At 40.3% G+C, this 15,922-nt stretch overlaps 1 protein-coding gene and 1 pseudogene across 17 annotated transcripts in view; both read left to right on the plus strand.

Moving 5' to 3' along the window:
• Positions 1-15,922, plus strand: part of Kalrn (kalirin RhoGEF kinase) — a 584,665-nt gene that overhangs the window by 204,032 nt on the left and 364,711 nt on the right. For all 17 annotated transcript variants that reach the window (XM_010618178.2, XM_010618187.2, XM_010618192.2 and 14 more), the window contains exon 7: positions 7,106-7,297. In XM_010618178.2, coding sequence (XP_010616480.1) covers positions 7,106-7,297 — 192 coding nt within the window. The remainder of the gene's footprint in view (positions 1-7,105; positions 7,298-15,922) is intronic.
• On the plus strand, positions 11,662-13,500 carry LOC104858981 (annotated as a pseudogene).

Here is a 15,922-nt window from a genome sequence, read left to right on the forward strand (position 1 = left end):
CCTAAATATAATTCCTGTTTAAAATTGTCAAACATTCTACTAAATATGTCTACACTGAGGAATGAAACAATTAGGTTGAAAACGTGATCTCAGGAAGAGAAGTGGACTGCTGTAAACTGAAAGAGACTCCTACAGGTAAGCATAAGTAATTCCACAGCATTCCTGAATTATCCGGAAGTGACTACGGCTTCAATATGAGCCAAAAAAAAAAAAAAAAAGACTACTAACTTTTAATGAGATTGTTACATGAGCTTGGCTTATGAAAAACTTTATATAAAATAATTTTATATTTCTTTCCTTATAAAAACAGTATTGTTCATTAAAATCTTCCCATTTTACTATATAAATTGTACTCTCCTTAAAAAAAGAGAAAAACTTTAGCAAAGTCAAAAAAGTGGAGAAATGTAATTACAATGTTGAAAGAGTACTACCTGACCAAACCTATTATGCCTTACCAAATGTTAAAAACTAAAAATACTCAACAATCCCTAGTATTATTTGTGACAGAGTTGAAAGACAATAGATATAACTTTTATGCCTTTATAAGAGGAATGAGGGCTGGGGTATAGCTTAGTGGTAGAGCTCCTCCCTGGCCTGCTCAAAGCCCTGTCTTTGATTCTCATCACTGAAAAGAAAAAGTTGGATAAATATAGAAGGTTGAACATAAGTTCCTCTAGCTTGATCACCCAAAGACATCTGATGTGTTATTAACTTCAGTGGGGAAAGAGATTCTCCTCTATATAATTTTAAGGACATGTTTTTCTCCCAAAAGACAACTTTTCCATATATAAGAGAATAGAAATGAGAAAAAGCCTAAAAGAACAGTTCCTTCTAGGCACTGTGGCACATGCCTATGATCTCAGCTACTCAGGAAGCTGAGACTGAAGGATTTCAAGTTTGAGGTCAGCCTGAGCAACCTAGCAAGGCTCTGTCTCAAAATAAAAAAAGTTTCCATCACCATGCGTAACTGGTACAGAATAAGCATTCAATAACCAGTAACATTTGAGTGTGCTTCCTTGGTATGCATTAAGTTTTTCTCAGTTGAGGCAATACCGTTTATCTGTTTTATAACTTAGTGTTCTGCTTTAACATTTTATTTTCATTTGACTTGAATTATTTGGCTGAGTGCATTGGCTCTCAACTGGTCACTTGCTTGGACTTTTCCCTTGGCTTTTCCATTTGGAGAGTCAAGGTCTCTAGGGTTTGTCAAAAGGGCAGAGCCCTTGTGGGGAAAGTGGCCCCGCAGTAGTGGTTATGCCTCACCTTCTGTGGTGCTCTCACAGGCACTTCACAACTTTCATTTTCTTAGTAATGATTACAGAGCTGCAGCCCCATCAGCTGGGGTGGAATGGAGAGCCTTGTTCTCTGGACTCATTTGTCACAGAGATGAAGCAACTCTAATGACTTTGCTTGCCTCTCTGGAGGTGAAGATGTGTTACTGTGCCTCTAGAGCACAAAACAAAGGCCCCCATGTGCAATGTGGGGTGGAGGTTCCCATATCCTTTTGCAGCCTAATGCATGAGAAGCAATAGTGTCTGTCCCCTTGTGTGAGGACAAGACACCCCCACTTACAGGTGCTCTGGATGTGGCTATCACATACCAAGGCATGAGGCAGAGGAAGAGCCTCGAGAGGTCTATCCCAAGAGAGAAAGTCCCCTAATTTTCAATTTAAAGTATGAAAAGCTGGATTCTAAGAGCATGGTCCCCCAAATGAGTCACTGGCCAATTCTGAATTCTCTGAGGAAAAAAAACCTTGCAGATCATTCAGGGGTCCAGCCCCTTAACTCCTAAGGGACAAGCGTCTGCCAGCAGAAGGTATATGGTAAGTAAGTCAGGGGCCTGACCAACAACAGGGTCTGCTCTGACAGCTGTAGGGCGGGGACACTGGGGGAAGATCATTGGGAAATGGCCTCTTCCAGGAAAAGTTGCAGACATTGTGACTCGTTCTCTGTATGTACAGTGTGACTTTGACTACTTATTTTGCCTCTTGTTGGAATAGTTGATAGACTTTTCTTTCTGTTGTACTTTTTACTAATACTTTGTCTTGCACACTTTGAGACATTAATGTCAGTCTGCTAGAACAGGATGAGGGAAAAGATATGATATTCATCGCATTAATGGTTACTGGCCAGACAACTGGATGGATGCTTTGTTTATCTCACATGACTCACAGGATTTCTGATTCAGAGTAAAGACCTAAGACCATAGAAGGGTGAAGTTTGTCCCTGCTTTTAGGAGTGAAGTGAATTGGATTCAAATAATACACATTTTTGGCAATGATCTTCTTTTACAATCAGCCCCTATCACAGAGCTTGAAGGTTAGCAAAATCATACCTTGTATTAAATGATTGCTCCTAGAAGAACCATTTTTTTTTCCAGAATATACTACAGAAGAAACCTCATTTACAAAGAAAATTTGGGTGTGCCTTTTAATGGAAGATTATCTTGCAAGCAATGTTGCAAATTTTTGCAGTCAGTTGGAATAAACCAGGAGCCAAGTTCAAAATGGGAGCCCTTTCTACATGGATGAAATCTATTATCTGCCAGTCATTTTTACAGGAGAATGGCTTTGCTCCATCCATTTCAGTTGATCAGAGTGGGAGACAAGGCCTCAGCAGAAGGAGCCTCCATCCTTTGATCTCCAATCAGTGATGTCAGGAATGAAACAAAATGGAGACCTTTTTTCTTAGTAGCAAAAGTGAGGACAGAGCCTAGGATAGCTCAGTGGTGCAGCCACCTGCCTTGCAAGCACAAGGTCCTGGGTACCAAAAAAACAAAAAAAGCGACGATAGGGTGACAATATAGGGGAGTTTTGTGTTAGCAAGATTTTGCTGAAATTTAGTTAATTTTCTTGTTTGTGACCAAAATGATGTGTAAGGAAGCTTTGAAGGGAAATAGCATGGCTGGATGATGCTTCAAACTGTGCTGCAGGTGTGCTGCATTCTACGTGGTAGATCATGTGGTGGGTAGTGTGGACTATGCTGTACTTTAATGAATGGTAAGAGTAATGGTACTGCACATATATGAGGAATTTACATTCAATAAAGCAGTTTTGATGTAAGGATATAAGAAAATGGTTTTCAAGCCAGTTACTAGCCAAGTTATTTTCTTCTGGCTGGAGAAGCTGGTTCTTATGAGCAGCTTGGGTGAAGGGGCTGAAGACGGGTGGGGGAGAGAGAGAGAGAGAGAGAGAGAGAGAGAGGGCAGATGGTCCAGTGTCCAACTCCAGCCTTGGCACTCAAACTGAAGGCAGCGAACAGAGCCAAAATGAGGTACTGAGGCACAAGGACAGCAAGGCTAAGCTGTGAGTACCTCTGGAATGGGCAGGACTACTGTCCTTGCCTCCTGGACACTGCTTACTCAGAAATAGAAGGTCTGAGATCATTTAGTTCAATTTCCTCATTTCATAGCTGAGAAAACTGAAACACAGTTTAGTCAAACCCCCAGAGCTCATATCTCTTGAGTCCTGCCTGCCCCAGGGACTTGATTCCCTTAACTGATGGACTGCTCTGCAAATAGAAAGGCATCTGAAGCTGGCAGGAAAGAATGGAAGAGCCAGGAAGATGGGAGAGGGTAGAGAGGGCAGCTGGTAGGAGATAGAAGGGCCAAAAAGAGCCAAAATATCCATTCCTGCTGGCTGTGTCCCAAGGACAAACATAATTCCCAAATGTTCCTTTGCAGAGGCATAAACATTCACACAGAAGAGCCACGTGATAGTTGACCAAGGCTGTGAAATGTCATCTGTGCCTAATGATTAGGTACTCCTGTTTATTCATATTCTGAGTCCAGCTCTTTAGCCTCTCTTTCCTTTTAAGTTATTGGAGACCTTCTCTGCTATTCCTTTCTTCTCATTTGGTTTGTGGCTGTCCTTGTATTCAGGGACAATTGGGACAATTGCAGTTGAGAATCTGTCCACCCATTTCTTTTCTGGTTCAGGGTAAAGGAAATGATGAGGAAGATGATGAACGTGGTCAATGTAACTTGTCTGAGTGCTTTGATGATCTTAAAAGGAGTTCTAGGGAAAAAGAGTGAGCAAATGCATAAGTCAACAATTTACATATCCCTCTCATAAGAGATACCATCTCTGCTTCTTTTGTGAGGTATAATTATTTGTTAGTTTTAGTAAGACATTTCCACTGATAAGAAAACATGAAAGTATTTACTGTGCTGATCTAGTGTAAATTTGGTAGTTTTGTTTGTTTTTAGTTTTGATCTGTGATCATAGATTTAGGGGCTGAAGGGACTTGGGAGAGCTGCCAACCTCCCTACCCACTCTGGCTGGTTCAAGAAGCCCCTTCCCACCATCCCTGTTCCCACCGTCCCTGCTAGTGGCTCAGACCCCTTCCTTCTTAATCTCCACAATGACTTGCTTCTACCTTTATGGGAGCCTTTTCTTCATTTGATTTAAATTACAGTTATTTGAGGATTTGTCTTAAATTGCAGCTGTGAGGCCCTGAAGGCAAAAGCTGGGTAGGCAGGAATCCTGCTTCATTCTTCTTTGATCTTGGACAGCCCCAACACAGAGCCTGGCCCACTCTCCATAAATATTTGAATGAGTGACAAGCTGTTAACAATCTTTGGAGGCAGCTATAGTGGGACATCTCTAATAGCTGAAAGTTTACCTCCCCGTGTTCCCTGGGTAGGAGGAAAATGTAAGCAGGCCATGAGGAGAGAATGCTGGCCACTTATTGGTTGCACTTGGGGACAGAATAATACACTGCTTTTCTTGCATCTCATCTGGCCCAAGCTTTATGCAAGGCCTTTCTCAGGATAGGAAAACTTAATACCCTACATAGATCTCAATAAATAGTGGGGAGTGAGTCTAGGATTTGAACCCAGTTTAGGAGGACAGCTCTATCAGACACTGTCAGTGTTCATCTATATTCCCTCTGCCAGCCCGGGGGGTCACTTAAAGTTAATTACCATGCAAACTGACAACTTCCAGCGTTTCTTTGTCAGGGTCCTTCTCTGACTGTGGGTGCATGCTTGGTCTATATGTGGGTCAGGCTGGAAATGCGAGGGACTTAGCCCAGGAGGGTACTTCAACTAGGGAACAATAGGGCTCAGTGCATGTATAGCCTGTATTCTTCACCCTGCAGGGGGACAGCTCAGAGGTGTGTTTTATAGAATTTCTCAAAAGATCTCCAAAGGCATTGAACTCCAGCTACTCATAACACTAACCCACTAAGTGAAATATCCTTTCTTCATTTTTACCCCCTTCTCCTCTTTCACCCCTTCCCCTCCTCGTCCCCTTCCGCTTCCTCCCCCTCACTGTACTTCCTGGGAACATGCCCAGATAAACTATCTGCCCCAAACCCTGTCTCAAGTTCTGCTTTGGGGAGAACCCAAACTAAGACAGTGACAACAGCAGGAAATTTGGGGGGATTTCAATGTTATTCCCTTAGAGGGCAAAACTATTAATATCAGCACTTGCTTTTTTTTTTCTTTCTCTCTTCTATTTCTAAATGCAGTGTTTTTCTTTCAGTTCTATAAATAGAGTTTAATTTCCAATAGACTTTGTGTCCTAGCTCTGAAAATAGGACTGATAATGATTCCTAATCTCTGAAGGGTGGTTATTTCACATAACTGCGGTCTGTATTATTCTGGCTGTATTAGGGAAATGCACTGTGTCAGGAGGGTCTCACACCAAGCTAAAAACAGACATGGCTCATGAGGTCATTAGACATCAAGATGGATTTGTGTTAAGTACCTCACTTAACCTTTTAAACTTCCACAGAGACCTTTTAAATTAAGAGAGACCTTATCAAACTGGCCCACGTTTGGGATAGCGTGCTTGGAGGTTAGGGACAGCTGAGATGAATGGTGATCAGGAGGGATGTGATAGAGGAAAATAAAGAACCTTCATTAAATCAACCTAGCATTAATGAACTACACCTGAGCTAGTCATGCTTTGAGAAAATGCTGGTGCCGACGAGTATTTATTGTCCTCTGAGAAGGCCCATAACAAAGAGTGAAGGTGTGTGATAACCCGCCTCCCTGGTCCTTCTTCAGGCAGATGGTATGTGGTTCACAAAAGTGTCACAATATAACTTGATTGTTTTGACACAATTAAAAATTAACCCAGATCACTACTATGTTGTGTTTGTAGGAATTTTCTTTTGCTTGCTCCTTGGAGAGATTTTTTTTTTTTGCTGGCCTGCTAGGAAACAACACACATGTTCATGAATTTTTAATTGGCACACGAGAATGGAAATGAATGTAAACAAAACACAAGATGAAAGGAACAGCAGATTAAGAGAGTCCCCACCCAAGCTTTTGGGGGTATGCGCAGATGCCTTTTGGCATCAGGTAGAGTAATGTTCCCATGCCAAGCAGAAATAAGTAGGGGTCCCACACGCCTTATTTTTAGCATAGCAAAATGTGATGGCTCCAAATGTTCTCTTTATGTGAACCCTGACTAATTGCCAATGGCTCGGCTCTGGGAGAAGGAAGAATGAGAGGAATATTTTTGGTCAGTGACAGGAACATACAGAATTGCCCTGTTTCCTTTGCCCTCTTTGGTAAGCATTGCTGCCATGTGGTGACAGTGATAACCTGGGTATAGCTCTGTCCTGAACAGAGATATCTTTACCCTCTTCCACTTGTATCCTAGACCCATAATTTTTTGGCGGGGGCGGGTACCGGCGATTGAACTCGGGTCCTTGCGCTTGCAAGGCAGGCCTCCGAACCGCTGAGCTAAATCCCCGCCCCTGACCCATTACTTTTAATGAATGCCCTTGCAAGGACTGTAATGTCCCTCAGAGTGACTTCATCAGATGGTTTTGAGGGTTATGTACAATAGTCCATGTAAAGTGACTGCATTCATTGTATATTAATAGTATATTAATAGCTGACACAAAATCTACAGTGGTTCCCCAGAAAAAGAGGTCTCAGCTACTGTCCCTGCCATCTGTCAGGATTTTAGGTCATAGAGAAAGATTTCTGTTAGGCCTGGAGCAGATATACTAATGTGGCCTATACTATCCTCTCCCAAACTTTTTGTTTCAGCTACCCACCTTGCCCAAATAAACACCCATCCCAAAAGGACCCAGTGGATGTCTTTTCAGTCTGCCCTACTAAGCTTTCACTCTCCTTTGCCTCCCAGAATGCTTATGTCAACATCAACCGCATCATGTCAGTGGCTTCCCGCCTCTCTGAGGCTGGCCATTATGCCTCCCAGCAAATCAAGCAGATCTCCACACAGCTGGACCAGGAGTGGAAGAGCTTTGCTGCTGCCCTGGATGAACGCAGCACCATCCTGGCTATGTCTGCTGTATTCCACCAGAAGGCTGAGCAGGTGAGGCTTGGGGATCTGCTGCTGTTGGTGGGAAGGGTACAGGAACAGGGGATGACAGGGTAGGAAAACACTGCTGTATTTGTGAAACACCTGAGCCACTGTTAGATAGCTGCAACAACTGGTCTTCTACCCTTTCATAGTCCCTGTTTGCACAGGAAATATTGGTGATTTTGGTGGCTTTGCTCATCACACAAATGAGAGGGGATCCACATTCTCTTTACATACTGCTTGCCCAATAACTCATTGTTGGGTGTGTGTGTGTGCGCACACATGTGCTCACTGACCGTCTGTTTAATATCTATGCATTATCTGCATGGAGGCCAAAGGGCTGCAAGTACAGTGATCACTGAGTGCTAAGAGCAGTAAGAGCAGGGAAACTAATTCTACATGAAGTAGTCAAGGTTTGCAAGGGCATCGATTTAATATAGGACACGTAATTTACAGGATATTGTATAATATTCACCCAAAAAGTTAAACGCAGAGGAGTGCAAGATATCTGTCCACACCCTAGAAACCCAAAAAATGTAGCTGAGGAGCCTGAATCCCAAGGCAGTGTCCCATGCAAATTTGGATAATGGCCTAGAGCCCAAGGCAATGTCCTTCATGAGTTCAGACAGAGGCCTAGAGCCCACAGCTGTGTCTCATGCAAGTCCATATCAAAGATCTGCACTGAGAAGGCCCAAACGCCAGTGGTGGAAGCTAGAAAGTCTGTGCCACCAGGCTGAGGGATCTGCTCTGGAGTCAGGAAGTGACACTTAAGGCAAAGAACAGAGATCCCCTGGAGAGAATAGCAGCCATTCCCAGCGTCATTGAGGACCTGAGCTCCTCCAGTGTTGATGAGAACAGCTGAGTTTATATCAGGAAAACCAGCCATGGCAAGTTTCTGTGAGAAGATCAACAGCATGTGATCTTCCCCTTCAGTTCTCCTTTTATGTTGTTGGCAACAATTCTCAGGTAGGTCTTCCATGCCCAGAACCACGCTGACTCAGTTCAGCTGGGCCATCCAAGTTGACCATTAGTTAACCCACCACATGTAGAGACCATAGTTTTTGCTGCCATTTGCTTACTAAGTGATTAGACCTTGGCCAGTGACCTTACCCATTTTATAGAGAGGCATGCTGAAGCTCACAGAGATAGGCAACCTCCCTAAGAGCCTGTGGTATGTTGGCGCCTGGGTCAGACCAGCTGTTAAAGTTTCAGGAATTCTGTGAGCTAGTTGTTAAACGTAGCATTACTTAAAACTAAATTATATAAATTTTAATTAAGCATGTTATATTAAAAACAAAGGTAGTAAAATATTCAAAACTTGCTTCTGATTATTTTACTGTATTTTTGTTATTATCTATTTTCTTGAGGTTATTTTTTATCTATTTTATTCCCCTATAGTATATAAATGCTGTAAAATGTACTATTGGTCATCTCTTCCCATTCCACATTGGGTAATTTTACATTGGAAGCTTAAAAAGACTATGGTTAGAGATTGTCTGCTTATACTAGGGATGGAACCCAGGGCCTCACTTATGGGAGGCAAGTACTGTACCACTGAGCTATATTCCCAGGCCTGGTAGAAGTTTTATAACACAGAAATCAAGTAATCACAGAGGGCTTGCTATATGGTTTCATTGATTGAAAATGAGGAAGAAAGATGTTAAAAATGTGCCATCTGCAGCTGTTAACATTGTGAGTTGTGCACAAAATGGAAATATTCTTCTATCCAAAACCATCATTTTCATTCGGCAAAAAAGTCACTCACATTATTGATGAATAAGTGATATGCTGACATAAGTCTTCAGATATTTGCACTTTTCTCTTATTATTTAACATAGGGGAAAATATCACCCAGTGTTTGTGTTGGAACTGTATGAGTTTGTCAGTTGCAAACATAGGTTGACTGTGTACAAGAGTTTAATAAAAGCTTTCTGTGAGAATTCATCAGCTATGTGACATTAAAATAAAGAGCACTGTATGTTACTCTTTGTAAGTTGTATGTTGCATGCCTTTTACATCAACAAAATTTGTAGTGCATTTTTGTGTGTACATGTAATATATATGCACATACACACACACACACACACATATATGCTGGTTATTAAACATTTACTGACACGTTATTCTTAAAATTTCACAATGTATGAGTAGCTGTGCTTTCCATCCAGATGTGTCTAACATAAAGCCTGTGGTCTTGCTGCCCCATGTTATGATCCTGTTTGGGGTGGTTCACAACCAGTCCATCACAGAATGGCTATTGTGTGTGGAGGAGATACTGCTCCTCCTGCGGGGTCTGCACTCTTATGTTGGGAAAGTGAGGGGTCACAGTTCCCTCCCATGAACATGGTTATATTGATTGAATAAGCTCTTCAAAAAACAAAAAACTACATGCTGAATGGTTATAGCTTCCTTGCATCTAGAAATGCAAACTACCCACATGGGACGCAGGTACAGGGACTGAATGGGACAGGAGAACAGGAAGAGATTACAAATGGCCACAGGAAAGTTTCAAATACTAGACGTATATGTTCATTATCACCATTGGGTGATGATTTCTAGGGTTTACTAAGACTGTCTACCATGCAGTCACCACATGTTGTCCTGCCCCACTCTTTGTTTTCAAGAAAATAAGACCTAACCAGAAAAACACTGACAATCCCAATCAGTGTATCCTTGCTTTACCTGCCAGTACAAAGTACCCATCGAGGAAGACTGAGGTATAATTTTCTGCCTAACATTGGCCATCACCTTGGTAATGATCAGCTAGGGCTAGTTCCGGTTAGGTCTTATTTTTGGGGAAACATAGTATGTTACTATACTGAGTACTACACTTTGATAGTTTATTAGCTAAGAATGAATAATTATTTGTGTGTAGCTCAAAGCAATAGCCTGCTATATGGATCCACTACCTCTATCCCAGAAGTTACACTTTGAAACAAACATTTGTGTCTCTTGAGGAAAATTATTGTGGAAATCTCTAGAAAGTCTCAGTACTACCTAATTAAATAGAAACAATGATAAGAAAGAAGAAAAGCATCCTAAAATTTCATGGCTCTCTAGGTGTAAATCCTCAGCAGTGCATCTTCAGAGAAAATTCCTCCTTCATATCGAAAAGACTCCTCAGCACTGTGCCCACCACATGCAAACTGTCAGTACACACCTGTTGCTTTAAAAGTGAAGATGTTACGAATGCTTGATATTACCAAAAGTTTTCCTAGTTTTTTTGTTTCTAAACAGCACACTGAATCAGGCAAGGTGGTGTATAGCTGTAATCCCAGATCTCTGGGTGACTGAGGCAAGAAGGTCACGAGGTAGAGTCTAACCTGACCAATTTTGTGCTTTAGGGAGACCTGTAGTGTGTACCTGAAAAAAAATCTGAGGATATACTGGTAATTCATTGTGAAGATGGCAAATACAGGCTGCAGTAATGCAAAAGTAAGAAAACTAATAGATAGATAAAAGGATTCATAGATACTTAGATAAAATAATAAGTAGCCACTGATTTATTTTAGTATGAAGGAAAAGATGAGCCAAGGGTTTTCTTTTCTTTTTTTTTTTTTTCCTCATTGAGTTTATTGGTACATTTTAGGTATACAGTACAGTTACATTCATTATTGGGATCTTGTGCCTTTGACAGGTCTTGGTTATCATTTTTTTCCCGTGTCTCTGCCCTCCGTTCACCCCTCCTCACCTCCCCGTTAAGAACACTTCATTTCCATTTTTTTCATTTTCTCATATTTTTTCTTCTCCCTTATTAGCTTCTCCTACCCTTCCCACTTTCCCTACACCTTTAGCGCCTAAGGGTTTTCTTATCAGAGGGGAACTCCAGTTGTAGAACCCTAAGACATGACCTCACTTCCTTGGCAACATGTCCAAACAGAAGTTGGAAACCTTGTTACCAGGCATCAGACTTTATTAACAGCCATCTCCCAAGGCGCTCACTTGGCAGGAGATGGTCAATAGGAAAAATCCTGAGCTGCTTTCCTACTTCTCGAGGCCACAGCCTCAGGACCCCAAGCAGAGAAAGTATGTGTGAAGAATTGAGAAGACAGTTGATTCCATCCAGATGTAACAGGCCACATTGTAGCAGCCACCCAACTGTCACAGATACCCCAGGGAAGCACTTCCCAGGTCCGACCACCAGTGACCTACTAAAATCAAGGTGCCCATCCAAAATCTCCCTAAGTTTAAATACCAACAAAACTGAAACCTAAAAGATCTCAGGACGAATTTCACCAGGCCCAGAGATACCCAGTAGCTCTAAGCAGGTCTCCCTAGAGCTGGCAGCAAAAGAATTAAAGGTGACCAGAGGGGGAGACCAAAGTCACAGCCACCAGTGCCCAAGAGACACTGAGAAGCCTAGTATATATCCACCCTGGCCCAGCCACCACTAGAAATTACTTGGCAGGGAGCTGTGCCGAAGTCCGTCAAGTATGGTCAGTGCAAGCAGTCAGGCCATCCTCATTCATCAAACTGTTTGTGCCAGTTTTCCTGGGCAGTCAACCCTTCTATGATCCCTTCTTCCCAAGTACCTCCACAACCCTCACTTCTACCCAACAAGCCCTGCTTATGGGAAGAGATATGGCAACACACTTTGAGAGTTCCATCTCCTTTGAGGACAATGAAGTTCAAGACATCTGGTCTTTTGACAATAACAGCTTTTCACCACAAAATGGGTAGATGAGGAAGGAGACCTAAATACTTATCACCTCAGTTGGAGTGAGGAAATGCCTTTTTTAGGTTTTCTGATCTAAACAAGGATTCTGAACTCTTAATTCATGTATTACCTTGTATACCAGAACATCCTAAAATGCCTTGTCCCGGAAAAGACAAATCCATTTACCATAGAGGTACATGCCCCTGGAGAAAGCTTTATTGTGCAAATGGCCATACTTTTCAAGCCCAGTGTTTCAGCAGGTGTGTGCATTGTGCCATCTGCACAGACCATATAGGAGAACTTGGACACCAGATAAAAAAGTATATGAACTGTAAACTCTTGGTTCATAAGAAGTGCCAAAAACTTATCACAATTGAATGTGGGCAGCATTCTTTGCCACCAGAACCCATGATACCACTGCATCAGTCATCCATGGCTGTAGACCCTTCACAGACAGTAATCCTATATAATCCTAAAAGTCCTGAGGTTTTAGAACAAGTGGATGAAGAGAATGAGGAAGTGAACACCAGAGAAAGTGGCAAAGCTTTATCCAGTTTAGGTCTTCAGGACTTTGATTTGATAGGGAGAGGAAGTTATGCAAAAGTACTGCTAGTTCAATTTAAGAAAAACAACAGATTGTATCTATTCAATGAAAGTGGTGAAAAAGAGCTTGTCAACATTGATCGGATACAGGCAGAGAGGCATATTTTAGAGCGGGCATCTAATCATCCTTTTCTTGTTGGACTGCATCTTGCTTCCAGACAGAAAGCAGACTTTCTTTGTTCTAGACTATGTAAATGGAGCAGATCTACCGTTTCATATGAAGCAACAACAAATACTTCCGGAAGAACTTGCCAGGTTTTACTCTGAAGAAGTCAGTTGAGCATTCAGTTATCTTCATGAGTGAGGGATACTTTACAGAAAATTGAAACTGAACAATTTATTACTGGACTCAGAAGGGCACATTTAACTCACTGACTATTGCATTGTAAGGAAGGACTACAGCTAGCAGATACGACCAACACTGTCTGTGGCACTGCTAATTACCTGGCACCAGAAATTTTAAGAGGAGAAGATTATGGACTGGTGGACTCTTGGAGTTCTGATGTTGAGATAGTCAGAAAGTCTCCATTTCATCTTGTTGAGAGCTCTGATAACCCTGACCAAAACACAATAATCTCTTCGAAGTTATTTTGGAAAGAAAAATTCACATACCACATTGTCTGTCTATAAAAGCTACAAGTATCTTGAAGCATTTTCTGAACAGGGACCTAAAGGAACAATTGGATTACCATCCTCAAACAGGATTTGCTGGTGTTCAGAAGCATCTATTCTTTCAAAATGTTGACTGGGACGTGATGGAGTGAAAGCAGGTGGTGCCTTCCTTTACATCAAATATCTCAGTAGAATTCCATTTGGACAACTTTGATTCTCAGTTTAATAATGAATCTGTCCAGCTCACCCCAGATGATAATGACATTGTGAGGAAGACTGATATGAATTTGCAGGTTTTGAGTATCTCAATCATCTTTCGATGTACAAAGAAGAATGGGTCTAATATTTATCAACTATGCATTATGCTTATGTTGCTATTTAATGCATAGAAAAACTTGTTACCAGCTTGGATTCACATTTCATAATAGGAAGTTAATTTTAATTTCTTTTTTGTAGTTATATTTATATGTAATACTTGATTCTTATGGTCTATAATAGAGAATATTGATTTTTTTTATTGATAACATCGCTTTATATTTGACTTAAATAATGATGAGGTAGCTGGGGATTCAGCTCAGTGGTTTTGCTGCCTGTCTCAAAAGCACAAGGTCCTGAGTTCGATCCCCTGTGAGGGCTGGGGGAAGGCAATAATGTTGAGGCATTTGCTTGTTAGCCAAACTTGGAGGCACATTCCATTTGTTGAATGGGGGCAGAATGCCTAATATTTTTTTTTTATTTACTATACAGGAAAATAATTTGTCATTTAAGTAGAATGTCTTAACTATGCTTGTTTCTCTCCAAACTATATTACCTGTACATTTGGGCTCGTTTATGTAATCTTCAGGGAAATCCAAAAAAATAATAATTTTGAATAAAGCTGCAGAAAACACATATATTGTAGTTCTATCATCTTAGTTACATTTTTTATTTAGTAGGATAACACAAGAATTACATAGTAGAATTCATTTCAGGGGCCGACTTTTTCAAACTATTTTTATTAAAATTAGTGGCTAGCAATTTATTATTTAAAGATATTGCAATCTTCTGTTTTAGTAACCTTTTTACGCAATGGACTTGAAAAGTAACCATCGTCATCTAAATATGTTACAATGGTACAATCTTAGTAAAGTTTCACTTTAGGTAAGCTATCTAGTTTTAAATTTAGAATTACTTAAAATTTGAAAGGCACTTGGTAAATTATCTTATCTTTTTTAGATGCCTCATTTTATTAGAAATGTAACTTTTCCAGAGCTTGTAGTCATATTGTCTTTTCTTCAAATAACTAAGTTTGAAAATAATAAAGACACCAAAGGAAAATGTTTATATACATTCATATGTTCATTTGCTAGGTGTATATCTTTTTGTTAATGCCTGGAAATTGTTTTAAAACAAAAGGCAGTATTCACAACATTAAGAGAATTCTGACATGTAAGAAATACATTTATGATCTTGCTTTTAAGTGTTGCTCTTTGCCTTTGGGCATTTCAGAATGTAGAATAATCATATAGGGCGTTTGTTTAAAATGTTTATTACTGAGCCCATGTTAGAATTTTGGGGGCCTTTGGACTTCATTTTAAGAAACACTTTCTTCAACTTATTTTTTTGTCCTCTGGTTAAATAGTAATAGTAGAAAGTGTATTATTCATGGTATAGTATTTTAAGATGATACAGCAGCAATTTACAACGTTGTGAATGTTTTTGAACAAATTTTTTTAAATGAATGGCTTTTTCAGGTATCTTCTCTGTTCCAATAAAATCTTCCCAGTTGTCTATCAATGATATACAAATGATGAGCATTTTTCTTTGATAAGATTTTTATCTTTATTCAGGATAGTCTTTTGTTTTTAAATTTTTTAAGTAGCAAGAGTTACTGTGTATACTTTAGGCAGAATTGCATTACAAATATGTTTTTAACTGTGTTCTATTTATTGCAGTTTTTAAGTGCCTTTTCATATCATGTAGAAGTTCTCTCAAAATATTTACCAAGGGAATAAGGCAGTTTACAGTCAGAATGGTTGGCATTTTTGGTGTTCTAGGAAATAATGTATTCTTCATAAGCCTGTGGTCAGATCATTTTATGCATATGCAGCCCGGATTAAATTTTAAGTACCTTGTTCAGTGTTGGTACATTTACATAAATTTGTTTTGATTTTGTCTTGTAGAATACTGCTTGGGTCATCATAATGTAATCCGTATTTGTGCACCTCCTTTTTCTGTTAAAAACCTTTAAATAAAACATTTAATACACATAAAAAATAAAGGCTGTGGTCTTAACCTCCAAGTTTCTTTCTTGGTGTCACAGTTGAATCTCTCACAGGTAAAGACACATGGCATACCTTGAATCTCTCCCTCTGTAACCCAATCTAAATGGGAAGACAACATGAGATAATCCAGTCTAGAGTTCAAGGCCAGATTTGTGGGTTCTAATCACAGCCTAGCATTTATTGACTCAAGTCACCTCCCTATGCTGAGCTTGTCTCCTCTTCCTTAACATGGAGCTAATCATAGTCTCCCAAGACAGTGATGACCATATATCACAGATGGAACATGGAAGGTAGACAGCATTCTTACAAAATGGCAAACATTCCTACCATGTATAGTTGCTTCACATACTGTTCTGCTATCTTTGTTTATACTCCCGTGCTTACTTCCACCTATAACCCTCCATACATGGAAATGAACATTTGTGTCACAAGTCAAGAACAGTCCTACACTTTGAGAGGGAACTAGGTATATCTCTCCTTTTTTTTTTTTTTTTTTTTTTT

The sequence above is a fragment of the Fukomys damarensis genome, unplaced genomic scaffold (assembly GCF_012274545.1).
Source record: "Fukomys damarensis isolate Sample0158 unplaced genomic scaffold, DMR_v1.0_HiC HiC_scaffold_24, whole genome shotgun sequence".
NCBI classification, from domain to species: Eukaryota; Metazoa; Chordata; class Mammalia; order Rodentia; family Bathyergidae; genus Fukomys; species Fukomys damarensis.